Source organism: Paramacrobiotus metropolitanus, unplaced genomic scaffold (assembly GCF_019649055.1).
Source record: "Paramacrobiotus metropolitanus isolate TYO unplaced genomic scaffold, Prichtersi_v1.0 Parri_scaffold0000014, whole genome shotgun sequence".
NCBI lineage: Eukaryota > Metazoa > Tardigrada > Eutardigrada > Parachela > Macrobiotidae > Paramacrobiotus > Paramacrobiotus metropolitanus.
Genome location: NW_026570234.1, coordinates 571,571 through 589,491, shown reverse-complemented (window position 1 = coordinate 589,491; position 17,921 = coordinate 571,571). Strand labels below are relative to the sequence as shown.

General features: G+C 40.1%; 3 protein-coding genes across 6 annotated transcripts; all 3 read left to right on the top strand.

Annotated features, from left to right (window-relative positions):
* Positions 1–1,553: 1,553 nt before the first annotated feature.
* LOC129584550 (CUGBP Elav-like family member 4) lies at positions 1,554–13,215 on the top strand. Of its 4 annotated transcripts, none has more exons than XR_008689901.1 (9): positions 1,555–2,509; positions 5,912–5,994; positions 8,843–8,891; positions 9,035–9,163; positions 9,752–9,978; positions 10,315–10,654; positions 10,853–10,957; positions 11,449–12,303; positions 12,559–13,215. XR_008689901.1 is itself a non-coding variant. In XM_055476750.1 (8 exons), the coding sequence occupies exons 1-8, from the start codon at positions 2,191–2,193 to the stop codon at positions 11,422–11,424; spliced, it is 1,362 nt and encodes a 453-aa protein (XP_055332725.1). In that variant the 5' UTR covers positions 1,554–2,190; the 3' UTR covers positions 11,425–11,454. The 4 variants fall into 4 exon arrangements, 2 of the variants coding, with proteins under 2 accessions (XP_055332725.1, XP_055332726.1); XR_008689902.1 differs by having other exon boundaries at positions 1,556–2,509; positions 10,315–10,570; XM_055476750.1 differs by lacking the exon at positions 12,559–13,215 and having other exon boundaries at positions 1,554–2,509; positions 11,315–11,454.
* Positions 13,216–13,418: 203 nt separating this feature from the next.
* Positions 13,419–16,015, top strand: LOC129584591 (alpha-(1,3)-fucosyltransferase C-like). Its single transcript, XM_055476816.1, has 3 exons — positions 13,419–14,153; positions 14,624–14,891; positions 14,952–16,015. Exons 1-3 carry the CDS (start codon positions 13,583–13,585, stop codon positions 15,388–15,390), a joined length of 1,278 nt encoding a protein of 425 aa, XP_055332791.1. The 5' UTR covers positions 13,419–13,582; the 3' UTR covers positions 15,391–16,015.
* Positions 16,016–16,162: 147 nt separating this feature from the next.
* On the top strand, positions 16,163–17,906 carry LOC129584592 (nematocyst expressed protein 4-like). Its single transcript, XM_055476817.1, has 3 exons — positions 16,163–17,118; positions 17,188–17,322; positions 17,478–17,906. The coding sequence occupies exons 1-3, from the start codon at positions 16,576–16,578 to the stop codon at positions 17,487–17,489; spliced, it is 690 nt and encodes a 229-aa protein (XP_055332792.1). The 5' UTR covers positions 16,163–16,575; the 3' UTR covers positions 17,490–17,906.
* Positions 17,907–17,921: the final 15 nt, after the last annotated feature.

Genomic DNA, 17,921 nt, shown 5'->3' with positions numbered 1-17,921 from the left:
CGTTAGCACCACAGGCTACACTACTCTTAAAAATTAATCAGTCGAATAGATACTCGCAGGCCAGCCAACGTGCAGCGTGCTTTCTGATTAATTAATTTGGTGAAAATAATGCGTCCTCTGTTTGTTGTACTGACTAAAGGTTAATATCTTCAATGCACTATATCGAATTGTTCATTAAAAGCTAAAAACCACAGAAAAGATATAATATAAATATACTTTGGTCCAGCTGTTACTGCTTGACGATTTGGGAACAGAATGTTTCTTTCAAAAAACACTTTTTGCTCTGTTACGCAACTAACTTGTAAGCAAATCACTTAAATTATGTTAAACTAAGTAATGGTTCAACATATGTAATTTCAAAAAGAGCGATGCCTCCTGCACTGCAACCATAAAACTTTTAGCGTTCCAAGTATGCAACATTGGAAATAGCTACTGGGTAGTGCATGCGCTTGCGTTCCCTTGCAGTTCTATGTAGAAGAACACTGCGTCACACCGGATGTGCTTTTTCATCGTTTGGGATTGGTTTGGGGCTGAAGATGGCTGGTAATAGCAACCCAAATGGTGCAGAACGTTTAGAAGTGCCACACAATTTATCCCATGCGGTAAACCGGTAATATGCAAAGCGTCGAAACCGGCTGCCTGATAAAAACCTAACAGCTGTCCAATGGTTAAAGTTGGTAAAACTCGTGCAATAGTTAAATTTTAAAACTAAAAATTAAATTATATAAAATAAATAATTATTAATTAAAACTATTTTGTACTGGGTTTGAAATTTAGCGACCGGATGCCGCAGTTTAATTGACGAGGTACGTGGAACGGAGTTTTTAATGACGAACAGTTACTTCCTTATACCTTATACTGTAAATGTATAATTCAGTAAGTCGTTGTAAAAGTATCTGTACCAGTACATAATGCTGTACTGAAGTTACAATTATACAGGTTGGTTGCCGCTGAATTACGAAACATATCAAATTGCATCAATTCTTTTGCGCATCTAAATATCCTAATGTAAATTATTAGAAACCTGCTGTACTATGTTTCAGTTCCCTAATAAATAGACTTTGGAACTCCTTCGAAAGCATAAGGAAGTGCAAATAAAAATGCTAACAGACGTGCGCAGTTAACTATGCAATGGTAACGTAAATTCACAATGAATTGTAAGCTTCATCAAAGGATTTAATTATTCGCCATCCAGTTTACAGTTGTCAATAATAATTATGATTTGGGACATAATGTTATGCATGACAACCTAATTCTAAAGTCAAAATTGATGCTGTATAAAATTAAAAAGCCGCACAACGTTCGATACATCCTCGGTCGAAATCATGCGACGCATGTGCCGCAACAGCCTACCATATGCATGCTCGATAGAATTTAAAATGATTGCACAAGTATTTCAAGTACCGCCTTATCACTCGTCCAGATGTTTCATACGAACTGGTCTGTTTCAGCAAAACGAATAGTAGTACAGCTACGCACATTGATATATCCATGTACTGTACTGTACCAATCGCACACAATTTTGCCGACTCGATGGCGGCGTTTGCTGGAGAAACTACTGACATGAAACACATTTCACTTCGTATTCTGTGCCATGTAGTGCCACACATTTTATACTTGAGCTTTGGTTTGAGGCTTTGTCGGTTTGAGTCAGTGCTCGTGTCCTGTGGTAGATATAACAAAAATTTGTGCGAATTATAGGAAAAACGCGTTTTTCCTTATAATTTCGTCAAATTTGCGTTGTGCGTGTTAGTAGTGTGTGGCTTCGTTGAGTAGTTTTTTTCCCGGCTGCTTTGCTGCGCTTCCTGTTGTTGGTTGTTGCATATTATCGTATCCCTACATCGTTACATATCAGAACAGTTTATTACTGTGTATTAAATTGTACATTTCCAGTTATCGCTTGGAGTGTTCTGTATGTTATATTCCCGTATTTTAATTTGTTGTCGATATACCAGTATATTCAAGAGGCACACCATCCGGCATCCAGTCATATAATTATAATATCCGTGTGTCAACCATCGCATAACGAAAGAGCGTCATCTTGTTACATCAATACCTTATCAGAAAATATCAGGAAAATATATTTGACAAGTGAAACACGGCGACGAAATACTCACCCATATACCGTCAATTATTGTGTCTGTAGCGTGGTTATTTCCTGTGTGTGAATTATATTCCATACAATTTTGAATGAAGATGGCAACGGCAACGGTTAACGGTCTTGGCTTGGATCCCTCTCCGACTAATCCGAATACATCCTCCAATTCTGCATCGGGTTCTTCTTCCCCTGGACCAACATCCAACCATATACAGAGTATAACCGATGTATCCAACGGCTTTAATGGCAACAAAATAATAAACATGCCTAAAGACAGCGATGCCATCAAATTGTTCGTCGGCCAAATTCCCCGGCATTTAATGGAAAAAGATCTCAAGCCTCTTTTTGAACAGTTTGGAAAAATACACGAACTCATTGTGCTTAAAGACAAGTATACTGGAGTACACAAAGGTACACATTTACAAGTATTACACCTTAATATATATGGTAAGATTAACTTACTTTATGGATTTTGACAACTTTTGCGTATTTAATGTTTACGCTGTAAAAACGTTTGCGGGGTTGTCTTAAGAATATGTTTAAGCCTTGGCTGTAAAACAGCATAAGAAAATAGCCTGTTAGTGATTATCACACTCAAAATAATGCACTAATTCCAGCAGTAAATGAGAACGTTCCGCATGGGTTGCACTGCTAATGGAGGAGCTGGGTTCCACGCTGCCTACAGTATTTGCCGGTGTCCCTTAACGGTCTAGTCCCTTAAATAAAAGCATGAAAATTCGTTCATTTTCGGAGATTTTAAACCGAAGAAAAATGTGTAGGTGTTATTTATATCCCTAGTTTTCACATACGTTGATGCTTTAATACGTCATTGACTTAAAAAGGCTCAGAAAAAGACCGAAATGTACTCGTATCACGCTTCATTACTTATTAACGGACAGATGAAATTTTACACAGGGACGAATGAATTTATTTTACCAAGGCTTCGCATTTGTAAAGCTTTTCCTTTTGTTTTGGAAAACTTTAATGCCTATGGTGTATCCGGAGATGTGAGCGATTTTTCTCTTTTGGTGGAGTTGGTTAAAAGATCGAAGTCTTTCGTGTTGGAGCGTGCCGGTAGGCCGCTCACAGATTGCACAATTTAATCAGCATGCTGCATGCAACAGACAGTCGCCAGCTTCGCGCGTTTGGAAATGTATAGATAACGATTGCGAAACGCGTGTTATGATAGCGCTCGCTACCGTGGAAAAGTGCATAGTTTGCACGAGTTCGTTCTCTTGCAATTTTGTTTTAGAACTTGTGTGTTGCAATATTAGTTTCAAGTGGAATGCCGTTTGGCTGGTTAGTATATTATGCGTATTAACATGCTTATTTGTGCAATGCGTCCACATCATCAACCGGCATCACTCTTAAAGCACACAACACTCTAGCAAATGGTAATTTTTCGAAATATTTATTTTATAAAACTACATCCTTTACAATGTGCCATGCTAGCAGCTACAGTATATCATTGTTGCCAACAAAAAATTTTGTTTTTATGAATATCATTTTAAGAACCTTGTATAACTACAGTTGTGTGGCAAAATAGTTTTGCCATGGCTTGCTGTATAACTTCTGCGTTTGCAGCGGTTTGCTCAGTCTTCTGTTTTACTCAGAATAGCGTATCTAAAATGAAAAATATCTTAGAAAATGTGCGCGTCCGGTGACGTTCTCAGTTAAAGCTGACCTAGAAAATTGTTGGACCGTTGTTTACTATGGTTTTAGAATGAAGCTTGACCAGTACAGGCAGTGACCATCTGTCTGATCGTAAGAGCGGGCTAAATTAGGACGGTCTGTTTACCCCAACTGACCAGTGCCAGCTAGTCGGCCTTTGTCGCGCAAGACAATTATTGACCCGATGTAACCGTAGAGCATTCATACAGCCTCCAATAGGATGAGACCGGACCGCACAGTTGTGCAGACAGAAATCATTCATCGCAGCTGATACTGTCTGCGTTGATGCAGATAGTTTAAAGCTTTAAATTGTCCTGAAATGTCCGCTTTATCCATCAGCATATATACGGCAACAGATACGAGCTGTACTGTGCGGCTGCGTCGGTTGCATGCATTATAAAAATCCCGTCTTTATTCCCTGCTCTGCATGATGTGTTATATGGGCAACCCTGGGCGATAAGGATAGCAATTGTCGCCTGTCCGTGCGTTGCATATTTGATTGCTAAATGTGCTTGAGAACGACGGCGGAAAGAATGCCGGTGTTTATGGATAGGCTGGTTTAGATTTGATGGGAAAACTTTATACACATTCCCGATCAGGCAAACTTGAAGCACATTCTCACTCAGCTGTGTATGGGGCAGTTTTATTCTTTTCTCGCTCTTTTCCATGTCAATCGGGGCTCCGGCTCTCTTACTTTGCATACCGGAAAGCGCGGAGTGCACTTTGGGATATGTCGATGTAATAGTTGCGTTGGAGCTTGCTTAAGTAAAGCAGGCAAGCAAACAGTCGCCAGAGCCAGCATATACCCAATCGTCTCATAACTTTCCATTCGGTCATGTTATAAGTAGTGGCGCTAAGGCACGGTTTTAGAGTTGTCTTTATTTTCTTCCGTTCGAGACTATTCATGTCATAAGAATGCAGCTGTACGGGTGACATTATTAAACGATAATCCGGTTTTCACAAATGCACCGAGAATGAGAAGCACAGGCGACGTGAAAAATAAAATATCTTTGTGTCACAGCGCTGAGTAATCGCCGGTCAATGCAGTGGATCGAAGGCGACTATATATGTTGTTATAACGATCGCCGGATGACGAATGCACTAGATGTAGCTATATATAACACGGTTCTGAACTTCTGGTATAAGGCAAAATTTTGTACGAGAAAAATTGTTCAAATTTGGTGAATAAGCTGTTCCCACAGTCGAATAATACTGTATAATTTTATGATACATGGGACTATATAAATTATATGAATTGAAATTTCACACGCTTTAATTAATGTCAGATCCCTCTACATTGAAGTGTCAGTATCTAGATCTTCTGTATTTGAATTTGTTTAGGGATGTCAGGTCTCGCAAAACTCTAAGTTGAGAAATGGATCTAGGATAGATTATTTTAATTATCTTTTTAGTTTGACGAAAGTAGATCATTAATCCGAAGCTGGTTTTACGAAATCAAGTCACAAAGCTTTCGCTGTTGCGCATGTGCGCTATACTTTTGTGCCATATCTGTACATTGAAAACGTACAATGGTTCGTAGTTCGTCATTCACATAACAATAAACTTGCGGATTGTTTTTCCTTACCCTCCAGTAAAAACTTCACAAAAACTTCACAAAACACTCGGCAATTGACATACTTAGCATGTACGTATAGATAATATAAATGCAACCCATGCAATGTAGTATAGTACGCTCTTAAGCGTGCAGTAAAACACCTCCATTTTGAATCTTTTATTTGTACTGTAGTTGCGTTTGGACACCGTGCATAATTTGTGGTATCCACATTTCCACCAATGTTTCTGGCGCATTCTAATTTTACTACTATTTTGAAAAAAAATTATAATTGCGACAAAAGAAATAAAAAATGTGAAAGATTGTCTTATATTCATAATTTAATTTCGGGTAAGAAATGCTATAAATTGCACCAAATGAAAACGTAATTACAGTATTCTGGGAAAATATATTGTATAGGTCCAGCTAGGGTTACTACAGCTTGTCATGCTCAAAACGTACAGTACAAAAACATAAACACTGCACTAAGTAAAAAGGCATGGTCCTAAGTACTTCTAGAATTTCCTGTCGCTGCCTTCTTTGATTACAAATGTTCCTTTTCCTGCATCTTTATTTTTGAACTTTTACAGGTTGCGCATTCCTTACATACTGTGACCGCGAAAGTGCTATCAGATGTCAGAACACCCTTCATCAACAAAAAACCCTTCCTGGGGTAAGTTCTTCATAATAATTGTGAAGTTTATTTTGTAACACATTTTTGAGTTTTTAAGGCTAAAAAAAGTTGTGTAAAGCTTGCTTGAGTACTAACTTTCCAGTAAAACTGTCCTCGACTTGTAAGAATGGGTGGAAAACCGTGTGAGTTATGCATTATGTTCCTTTAACCATCTTGGTTAAACCAGGAACGTCGTAGTTTGCCGGTCAAACAGAGAGAAGTATGCTTAACTCAACTCAATAAATATAATGGAATATACAGATTTCAAATCTGTTATCAGGGCATGACTCCTCAAACTATGTACTAGTATAGCAGGTTTGAAATTGTTTTAGTAAATCACGCGGTAGGAAAATATTCTACCAGTTTGTTCTGCCTGTTTCTACTCTTGTCCAGAGATACAGCTTTGAATACATAAAAAACCTTTGCATTTAAAATCACTATTACGTTTTACTATCATGAACCAAAAACCTTGTAGAGTTGTTTTCTTACTACAGCATTCACATTCGCCCATAATTCTTAAAGAAGACTATACCAAAAGCAAAAATGCTCGTGTATTTGGGCTTTTATCTTCGGTTTGTTAAACCATTTTGGGATTGCACTTAACTGTATCGCATTGTGATACACGGAAAAGGAAGGTGAGCCTAATCAATGCCGTGTAGGTTCCTTTTTCTTTCTAACGTTGCGGTTCTGGCTCTTTTAATTTAAGCGAACTAAGCGCTTTTAGAATACATGGCGGAATTAGAGCACATAAGGACAAAAGTGCGGCTGCATGCGATATATTGCACACATCCATTGTACAAGTACAGTCATACGGTGCGTAACAGGGTAAATGCCAGTCGGTTGGGTTTTATGGTCAGCGTGGTAAATGTTACCGACGGAATTCGGGAGGCCTCGATCGTAAAAAGCATTGTATTCAAAGCTAGTAATTTGCTTAGTGAACCGGAAGTCAGTCGTTTTCTCTGTGGATCATTTGGCTTGCATGAAAAGTACTGGCATGATGGTGAGATGTGGCTTAACGGAGTCGGAACAGATCTTTATGCACCGCGTTATATAGAGCTATATACCCGTATTCTGAGTGCCTATATAGCGCGAGCGTGTATATACCAGACAAGTTGTAATATCGGGGAAGTGAACGCGTTTGCCAACTGGATAAACCAATACTAACAAAAAGGACAAGATGGATGATAGGGAATAAAAGCCTGAATGAGATAGATGTGAATGCAAATGAGGAGTGTTGTCATTGGGGTGCGACAGCCGGGGCCAGATGATGCAAGATGATACGCTTATTCCTGTTGGCTAGAGTTCGATCATCGCCGGCTGATATACATATATTCCCGGATTTTAACCGATCTTCGGTATGCATATGCGCACTTACAAACAGCAAAATGGACGAGGTTCTTCTGCTACGATGGATGGGTACTTAAACAAAGCTTTCCATTTGACGCCCCGATTCAGATGATTTCTGAAATATCAAATACTGTGAACAAGATTGAGTTGGCTGGTCAATTTATCGCATTTCCGTTGCGCATAGTGTGAACTCTCATTACTGGCGAACATCCATGCAACAAAAAAGTCCAGAAATTCCACGTTGTGACTAATTTCCAGCAATGTGCAAGGCGACAACCAGGAGGAACAACAATGAAACTAAACGTAGCATGAAAGGTTACCACATCGAACATCTCGCGTATAATCATTTGCATAGGACTTTATATTTATTTTGGCGACTCAGAATTTAATTCAGGGACTCGATCTTGTCCTGACAGAAGCTCGGTTAATTAGGTTTAGACGGATCCGCCCCATAATTTCGAATAAATTGAACAGGTTTAGTTTAAAAGCGCATAAACGGCGCGCAGATAAAAATTCTATCTGAATTTTGTAGCGCAAGAGTTTTTGTTGTCCAGGAAAATTCAGCAGCCATTCCCAAGTGATTGCCTAGGGTCGTTATCCGGGCAAGTAGTTAAGTTACGTATACAATTCCATGGCATAACGACGGTCTTTGGAGATTACAACAGTATCAATATTTGACAATCCTCATGAATGCGGCGTTATTTTGTATGAGACCAGACACGCATCCAACGTTCTTATAGTGTACATCAAACCGGCTGACCATGGTACTCAGGAGATTTTTCTTTTGCTAATCTTGCCCTGGCGAAATGACAGGGAAATGGATTGCTTCGCCATACGAAAAACATCTACATATCTGCACATTGCATCTGCGCAAACTGTGTTGCAGTTACAAAATATAAGTCCCTAATTACTGTAAAGTGCATAGGGCAATCGTAATGCATGCTTACTGCTATATATCGCTTCTAGAATAAGTGCTTATGCGCACAAACACATAATAAGTGCAATATTTTATGATCAACATGTCGACACGCGCCTGTAACCGCAACGAAAACAATTCTTATATGTTTGAAATCAGGTTCAGAGTATTTTCCAAGTACTTTAGACACTGCTTATTTGGACTGCATCCTTTCGTATATTTACCTAGTGAAATTCTATGTTTTGGTGTCTTTGAAGTGGTGTTGTAGCGGGTCTACCATGCACAGTCCTTTGGGTAGTTTATAAATATTTTTCATCGTCGGCATTTGCGTAATCAGTAACGCACACGCCACTTATGTGTGTTATTAAATGAACGGTACATTTACCGCTGTTATACACATTATTCAGATTGTCCTTACATGCCAGGCAACTGCAAAGCAAACTCGTAATTACAGTAAAGCCGTCAGACGGAATTGAGAAAGGGCTAACATTGCCAAAATAAATTGATCAAAACGTTTTGAAGCACGAATGGCTAACAGAGCCAACATAACGAATGTGCTGTATACATACATACACCTTTTTGTAGATGACACGACCAATTCAAGTGAAGCCGGCGGATAGTGAATCCCGAGCCGGTAAGTTTACCTGCATGCGCAACGAAAACGCTTCGCATATTCTATACCACATCTTACATATACACACCGTGCGACAATTTTGATTAGCGGTTAGAGTGATGCATAATGGATAGGATGAATTGTTGACCGTTATTATTTTGCAGAGGATCGAAAGCTCTTTGTGGGCATGCTGGGAAAACAGCAGACGGAAGAGGATGTTCGTAAATTATTTGAGCCATACGGAAACATCGAGGAGTGTACGGTGCTGCGCAATAACGAAGGATCTAGTCGAGGTAAAGTGCCCATTGTGCTCAGGCGCGCTGCTGGGCTTTGCTTGACCCCAAACTGACTTTAGTGATCGACTTCCATTACGGCCGGTAAAATGTTACTGTAAATAAAAATCCTCCCGTTAGGGGGATACGATTACTGTTTGTACGGAATACGATGCGATTTGACGAATTGCTGATATGGCGAATCAAACGATATAGGTCAGCTGTCCGCAGTATTTGTCGTATTACCAGCATTAAAGAATTTACGATTGCTTGGATCAGCATATAAACTATGCTGATTTGTGGTAATGTAGCTATATACAAAATTAATTAATTTATTCATTGATTATCTTTCGCACGAACAAATCATCCTTACTACCGAATATATGTGAATCCTGGACGTGCGAAGTACAGCAATATACTGTATCAGTAATGTGTCACCGGCTGACTCGATCTTTACATGACCATACGATACAAAATAAAAGTGGTGACAACAGCAAAGGATTTGAAATATAAGAGCATACAGTCGTAAATTGCTAAGCCTCTTGGACCAAATTAATAATCTTGGATGGTCGGCGTTCGCACGATAAAATTAATTTCTGTCATTAACAGGCTGTGCCTTTGTCAAATTCTCCACTCCTGCTGAAGCACAGTCAGCAATTTCCGCCTTACACGGAGCACAAACAATGCCTGGAGCATCGTCGAGCCTGGTGGTCAAAATTGCTGATACGGAAAAAGAACGCCAAGTTCGACGCATGCAACAAATGGCAAGCCACATGGGACTGAATAGTTTACTGAATCCTTTGCTCCTCAACGCCTCCGCCAATGCGTACGCTCAGGTAACCAAGACGGACACTATGAACATGCAATTATTTCGCCTTTGTGCTCAACTTTACTCTTCCTGATCGATATACCCGAAAATGGACTATCGTATCCTCTAACGACATAAAAGGGTTGCAAAACCAGTTCAAGATCTCTCTTTACTTAGTTGAAGAAATTTTCTTTAGCTAGTCCAAATATATGCAAACTTCAAAGTTGCTACTCGTAGTATTAAGATAATAATTTCATTAAGCTTCAAAGTTTACGGTCACGATAAATTAGCTCCTCGACTGGGAACAAGGAAGTCATTCAAGCAAAAAAGTTCTACTGATCTAATGCAAGTGAAATGTTTGCAGCAAGCGGCACTCATGGGAATGAATTCACTGAACTCCAGCCCCTTCGTTAACCCGGTGCTGAGCGCAGCCGCCGCGGGTTCGCAGTTCAACAGCTTGGGCACGACATCCATGGGCACCGTGGGCGGCAGTCAGAACCTGAGCAATCCGCTCAGTCATCTGTCCGGCAACAGTTTCAGTAACGCCAGCCTACCCGGAAGTATGCCGTCGCTCGATGCACTGGCGCTGCAAGCCCAAGCGGCCCATCAGTTTGCCCCAGGTAGATCATCACGGGACTCCGTCGAAAGTTCCGTCGCGCGCGGTCACGTGCTGCAGAAGAAACGGAAAGAGTGTGGTGTATCTGGTATTGTTTGTTTGTTTGTTTGTTCTATGTTTTTTTGTGGTCTCGACTATTTTCGTGGACTTGTTTGCATCTCCCTTGTGATGTCGCAACGTGTTCTGTATATAAAACGTGGATTTCGGCAACCAGATTCGTATCCGTCTTTTATCTAATTATTGTAGCCATCGTCGTTGTCGATATTATATTGGGTTTCTTTTGAAGGTGGAAATACGATGCACAGTGGGGATAATATGAACCAAAGTTTTCCGCATTCGCTGAATCAGTATCAGGGTATCAGTTTATACTCCGGACATGGCGATGCTAACGGTAAGAATTACTTACTTATATATTCAACATGACATTTGCAGATGTACCTGTACAGCGTAATTAGAAGTGCAGAGTATTCTGGAATGACCTTTCTTCGTACAGTCACGTAGTAGTCACCTTTTGCACCTACTCTTTTCCAAATTGCACGCTGTTCGGAATGATTTTTCTTCTACCTTCGCTCGGCCTTACGCTGACGATGGGGATGCCCTTTACACGCCAATTGTATTGTAGTAGTGAGCAGCTTGGTGCTGTCATCGTTTCTGTTTGGTATTTGTACCTGTTTAATTGGCTGGCCGCAGATGCGCGCGCGTTGTGTTCGTGGTTGCTGTGATGGTATGTGTCTGTGTGTTGTTGTAGGCTCTTTCTCTTCCGGGAGCTCTTATGGCCACATGAACGGGCACAATGTGGCCGGAAATAGTACACTGCATAACCCGATGACGTCACTGATTAATTCAGGTGAAAATTGACGCCGGTCTTATTGGTTTTTTCAGCATGCCGTCGATATTTTGCGGCCTGATGCGTTAAAAGCCGCAGTTGGGTTCGTTTTCCACGATCGCCGCTTCTCTCATGCTATCATCGGGTGGTGGATGTGGAAAACCCCAATGTTTAACCCGATCAGTCTCTACACATGCTTCTCTCTTCAAGTTGACTTGATTTTGCACACTTCCTACACCAAATAAACCTTTTATATCCACAGCTATAAACACTCTAGCCTCTTTTAAAGCAGATGATTTACTTTCATTTTATACTGCTCATCATTATTACTTATTCATCGGTTTCATTTTGGCCAACTCTTAACTCTTCGCCGGCACAACCGGGTATAACTATCCTACAAATCAGCTACGCATTTAATACGAGCTCGTACAATACAATTTGCTGTTACCTTGTTTGCGTATGCAAAACATTTTAAACGTAAAATATTGTTTTAGGAAACGTTTATACCATTTACATAAGACATGAAGCTACATACTCACTAATATTCTTGTGGAGCAAATGCGGATCATTTTCTAATACAGATCTGTGTTGAGTCAGAGTTCGTTTGCGTTCTTGGGTGGTGCTGCTTATCTCCAATTTTAGAGCATATTGGCACTTACAATAATAACTGCCAAACTTATTGTTATTTTTGAGTTAACAGTCTTCCTTGAAATTTATAACGGTGCTCCGTTTCGGTTGCAGGTTTGTGGGTATGACAGTTCCGCAAATGCTCAGGCCGCACTTTCCGCTCTCAATAATTACCAAATGGGACAAAAGCGTATGAAAGTACAATTAAAAAAGCCCAAAGACTCCAATGGTCGCATGTTTTAATCAGCGATCGATTAAATTATGTATGCTCCGATATTTAGCAAGTGAGTATTGCGCTCATATTGCTTGTTTGTTAATTGTGCGTTATCGTTATGCTACCACTGACAGCTGAAGCATACTGCAGCTGCCAACTGAGAACGTCTAACAATTTCTTAAATCATATATATGCGGTACATAAAATGTTACGATCTGATTGATATATATTGTACTAATAATGCAAGTACTGTATATGTACTTAATTAAATTAAATGGACTGATCTACGCAACCAAAACTTAGTATGTTGCTCTTTTTTTTGCAGGATTACTTATATTACAATTATCTCACAACATATATCCATAATTTTCCATTATCTTTCCTTATGGCGACCCGGATGCTCAACTGTGCCGGCGGAAGTATTCATACGCAACCTTTTGTTATTAATATACCTACAGTGCTGCGGGATAGTCAGAAATCCCATAACTGAATGGCTCAGTTCCAAGCTTCCAGTTTTTGAGTGTGTGCCATATATGTTTGAGAATGAATACTGGGCCAAGCAGAATGTTGGACAATTTTTTGCACATCAAAACGTGGAGAGAGAGAGACTGATGGCCGTCAGTTGGTTTTTACCAAATGATTTTAGGATTTTTCACTGTTTTACCAAAGTTCTTACTTTATTCAGCAGACAGTTTTTTTTCGTTTTATATTTTACAGACGATATATCATTTACGTTGTTATACTTAAATAAACTGCTTGTAACGGCTTATGCAATATGCTGTGTATTTTGCCGTCTTCGTTGAATGCTTTAGATTTCAAACTGACCAACTGTTGCCGAAATTCTAATCCTGAAGTTGTTTTAGCTGGTATGGTGTGTCACGTATTTAACCCGTATTTAAGTGCGCTGTTGTTCATTGCTGTTCATATTTAGCCTTTTACGTTTTATTTTGTTTTTTAAAGCAAATAAAATTTGTCTGTGGAAGCCGCGAGCATTTTGTTTCAAATGAAAGTACTACTCAAATGTTTCAGTACGCAGACATTCGTTAAGTCTACAATACAGTATCTGCGATACGAACCTTTCGTATGCCTCAAGGCAAGTGATAGTTCATGACCTTCGTATAAACCTGCGAGCGTCTGACCGGTAGCTGAAGATTATATTCCGCGCATTGTCTGTGAGACTGTGACCAACGTTTTGCTCAGAGATCATCAATGAACAATATGGTTGATGAAAAATTCACATCACACTTTAAAATCTTCATAGTTTCGAACTGCTTAGCATTTAACTGTACTTGTACGTAAATGTTTATTTACCTTCCCACTGATGGCTGACTACGGACAGCGAAACTCCAATGGAGCCAGAAAAACGGCATACGTATTTTGTTCTTATGGGACTGCTAAGTTTTCTCTGCATTTACACCGTGATTCCACACTCGCGTCTAATTGACAGCGTGACTTTGTTGTTTGATCAGCGTTACTACTATGACAAGGTTTTTCGATACGGAAGTGAAAACGATTCTGCTTCATCGCAGAACATGATAGCCGAGAGTTCCACAAACACCGGCGGTGCGTACAAAAAAATGCTAATTTGGACAAAGTGGAACAGCGAACAGCTGGCGTATGACCAGCACAATCAGCCCGGCTGGTTCAAGAACTGTCCAGAAAGCCGGTGTCTCGCCGTCACGAATCGCAATGAGCGGAAGCAAGCCAGTGCGATCATCTTTACATGCCCGATTTTAACCCGGGACTTACCCCATCAGTCCGCCAGGAATCGGTCTGTGTACTATATTTTTCATTTGGACGAATCACCTGATACGACGAAGAAGCTGATGAATTATCGCGCTTGGGATAATCATCCGGGTTTCTTCAATCTGACCATGTCGTATCGGTTGGACTCCGACATATACTCCGATTTATACACCGGTAATTTTCTACAGTTGATCCCGCTTCAATAAAGGCACATGCGGAGATGTGAAAGCTAGTAGTCAGTTTTACATAAACCTTTCAAAATAACATTTTTATATACAGCCACAGGTGCAGTATCATTAACGGACTATCATTTTAATGATAACATGCATGACAACTGATTGTGACTTTGTGAGCGTATTAAAATAAAGTATACACAGTTTAGGTGAGTATAGTTTCAGAAACTGATTTATGCACTGTATGAATATACGGATTATTGGTTGTGATAAAATCAAAAAGTAATTTTTGTAATACTTATTTGTTATAATATTTATATTGTATATTAATGTAATCATGCTAACTACAAATCTACAATGTACAATACAGATGCGATAATAGTACGTATACGTATCCATAAAGTATTGTATCTATATTTGCATTTATAACAAAAAATTGGCTGTCTTAAATTATAGACTGCTGATTTTCAGGAGGATACACGCCTCGTCATTTTAATCAATCCCGCTTAACCGACCCACTGTGGTATGCCTCCAAGCGTGACATCCTGTGGCTGGTATCCCATTGCGACACGGCCAGTAAGCGGGAGGATTATGCTGCTGAACTGGGAAAATATGTCAGCATCGACAAATTAGGCAAATGTGATCAGCCCGATCCATGCCGACATAAGCATGGCGCCAATGGCTGCGATTCGGAAGATCTGATCAAGCATTTTAAGTTCTATTTGTCATTTGAAAACAGGTAAATATATCTAATACTATGTTGTAAAGTTTGATGTGCCAGAATTGCTGCGTGTTTCAGCATCTGCAAAGGCTATGCCACCGAGAAGCTGTATCGCGCTCTCAACAATGACGTCGTACCAATTGTACTCGGAGGCGCGGACTACAAAAAACTTCTGCCTCCCGGTGCGGTGATAAACGTCGAGGATTATCCATCTCCCAAAGCGTTGGCGGAATATCTAATCCATCTAATGCGGAATGAAGAGGCGTATTTAAAACATTTCGCATGGAAGTATCCCCCAAATCCGTTGTGGTATATGCCAGGAATTCCCAACAGGGAGAGCAGCAGTTTTTGTAAAATATGCGAACTCCTGCACCGCCCACCGAAAGAGCGGATTCGTAAATCGTATGAAAATATGAATAAATGGTGGTTTGCTGGGCAATGTCGGGAGTCAACAGTGAACTATAAGAAAAACCAAAGCGAGAAGGCATCTCAAAAGGAAATTATTATGGATGACTAGCGACTAGCTAAGCCGCTGCTCATAAATGAGTACGGAAAACGGTTTGCACCGTAAAATACTAAATTCCCTTACAATTGTCACCTTTTTGAGCACTTAAGGTAGATAATGTGAATGTTTACATTTTACTTGTACTATGGTATTATTCGCACAATAGACATTTTGCGAGTAATAAAATTGATAATTTTTACAACAGTGGAGCAAATGATCAAAAGTAACATCCCAACATTGTTTTAAGGCAGATGGTGGTGTTTGTTATTGATGGTCGCTATTAACATTTTTATGGTTGTGATTTCCAAAGTTAATCAGGATTTCTGAGCAACGAATAGCTTGCCTTTTTGGTGTTCGACAGGATTGCAAACACTCTTAATTTTGCAGGTAGATTCAGTAAGTAACCATAGTGAAATTTTCAAAATGTTGAACTGATTATAAGAATAAAACATGCTATTATCCAAACATACCAAAGCGTACCGTTTGGTACTTATACGATAAGTATGGCTACTCCTGTAGTGTGCGAAGTATCTGTATATCCATCCAATTTAACATGGTTTTTTCTCAGTTGATCCATGTTAGGTCATGATCCGGAAGTAATATCTTAATAATTAGAATTCTGAGCCGGATCGCGCATCAGATACACAACCATTGTGTTGTGCGACTTTAGGCGCGGCATATGTGAATATGAATATGTGATATGAATATAGATATGAATACATTAATACGAATATGTGATATATGTTTGATTGATACAGTACTTACATGTAATAATATTCATAGCCAAGGCCCTAGCAGTGTCATGTACATACGTATATTGTAAAATTATTTTTTAATCGTTTGCATTATTTGTATTTTTTGTGAGTTCGTAATGCGAATTGAACGCAATGTGTCCAATGTCCATGCCTTAATCAAACAGCGATAACCTTATCGGTGTTTCATTTGACGATTCCTCTTTCGGACGACAGATGCATAAATATTAGTCACTGGTGTCGTGTCGAAGGTTATAAAGTTCCACCGATCAGCATACCGCTTGATTTGGTTTTCCGTGAATGTGAATTTAAAATCTGTTGTCACAGATTTTGTGTTACATGACATTAAAACGCTATTAATTTGTCATATTTGAACCTCCCTTTACATTTAATTACGATACTAAATTATACTTTGTGGTACCATCGATACACACCTCGGTAAAAGATGGATCCCAATCGTCCGCCAGCGTACAATCCGGCCTACAATCCGACTATGAACCATTCCATGCCACCGCCTCCGTATCCGGGGCCTCCGATGCCAACTGCCGGTTATCCCGCTTCACAACCAATGTATCCGAACTTGTATCCCCCGACACAACCGGTCCCTCCCGTGTCAGTGCCACGCCCATATCTTCCGCACAGCGCCCAGCCGTTTGCCCATGCGGGTGCCGGAGCAGTACCGCCCGGGTATCCGACGGGTGTGCCCCAGCCGCATGTCAATGTGTCCCCGGTCTTTCCCGCGGCTCACAGTCATCTGCCACCCGGAACTTTTCCGCCCGGTTATCCCGGCGCTCCAGTGGCGAGTGTGCATGGATTTCCTGTCACTGGACATCCTAGTAATCCCCCTTATGCCCAACAGCAGGGCGGTGGCAAATGGATTTATATTCAAACCCTCGACCGAGGAAGTTCGATAAAAAAATGGAAGTGCAATACTGTGCCAGTGGCGATTATTATGTGCGATCCACGACTCACGATAAAAAAAGTTCCGGTATGCTACAGTTCACATGAATCGTTTGCTTTATGAGTAGTGGTAATGCTTACTTAAACAATTTTACAGGATGGCGGTCATGTGTTTATGACGAACGTAATATGTTTCATAAAGTGGAACATGACTGGAAAAAGGCCTACATTGCTCGTGTGCCGAATAGTGATAGCGCTCGCATTGAATGGCGATTTGACGTTTCTGGGACCGGTGAGAATTCAGCTCTACACTTTACTGTCACATATCGTAACCGTCTTTTTGTTGTGTTTTTAAAATACTGCTTGAACTTATATTTTACAATTTACAACTTATATTTTACAATTTTTGAAGTGTCAGTAGGTATATAGATATAAAAAATGTTGCAGGCTATTCAGTGAAAACGGTGAAATTGAAGTTTCCAACCAAAACCTATCACAACGGATGTGTCAAGGCCACGTTCATTAGCGATAAAGGAGCAAAAATGGAGATCAACCCAAGCAATAAGCACCAACGAGAAGAGCAAAAGATCAAACATCTTCAAGGTGTTCACAGTTTCTCTGTTGTTGCGGAACTGCACGGTGGAAGTGGAAGCGAAGCTTGGCAGCACGCTCAGTTATTCAGACAAGACCTAAAGGACACCGATTGCCCTTTCGAAGTTGTGGTCAAGCTGCAAAACCGCTGAGGCTAGACTTCCAGATTCTATTACATTCCTCAAAATTTAAAATAATTCGTTACTGACAGATTCATTCAATAAAAATTGCGTCACTTAACAAAGTGCACATACAAGATATCTGTGAAAGTGATAAGTACTTCGTATCCGGTATTCGTAT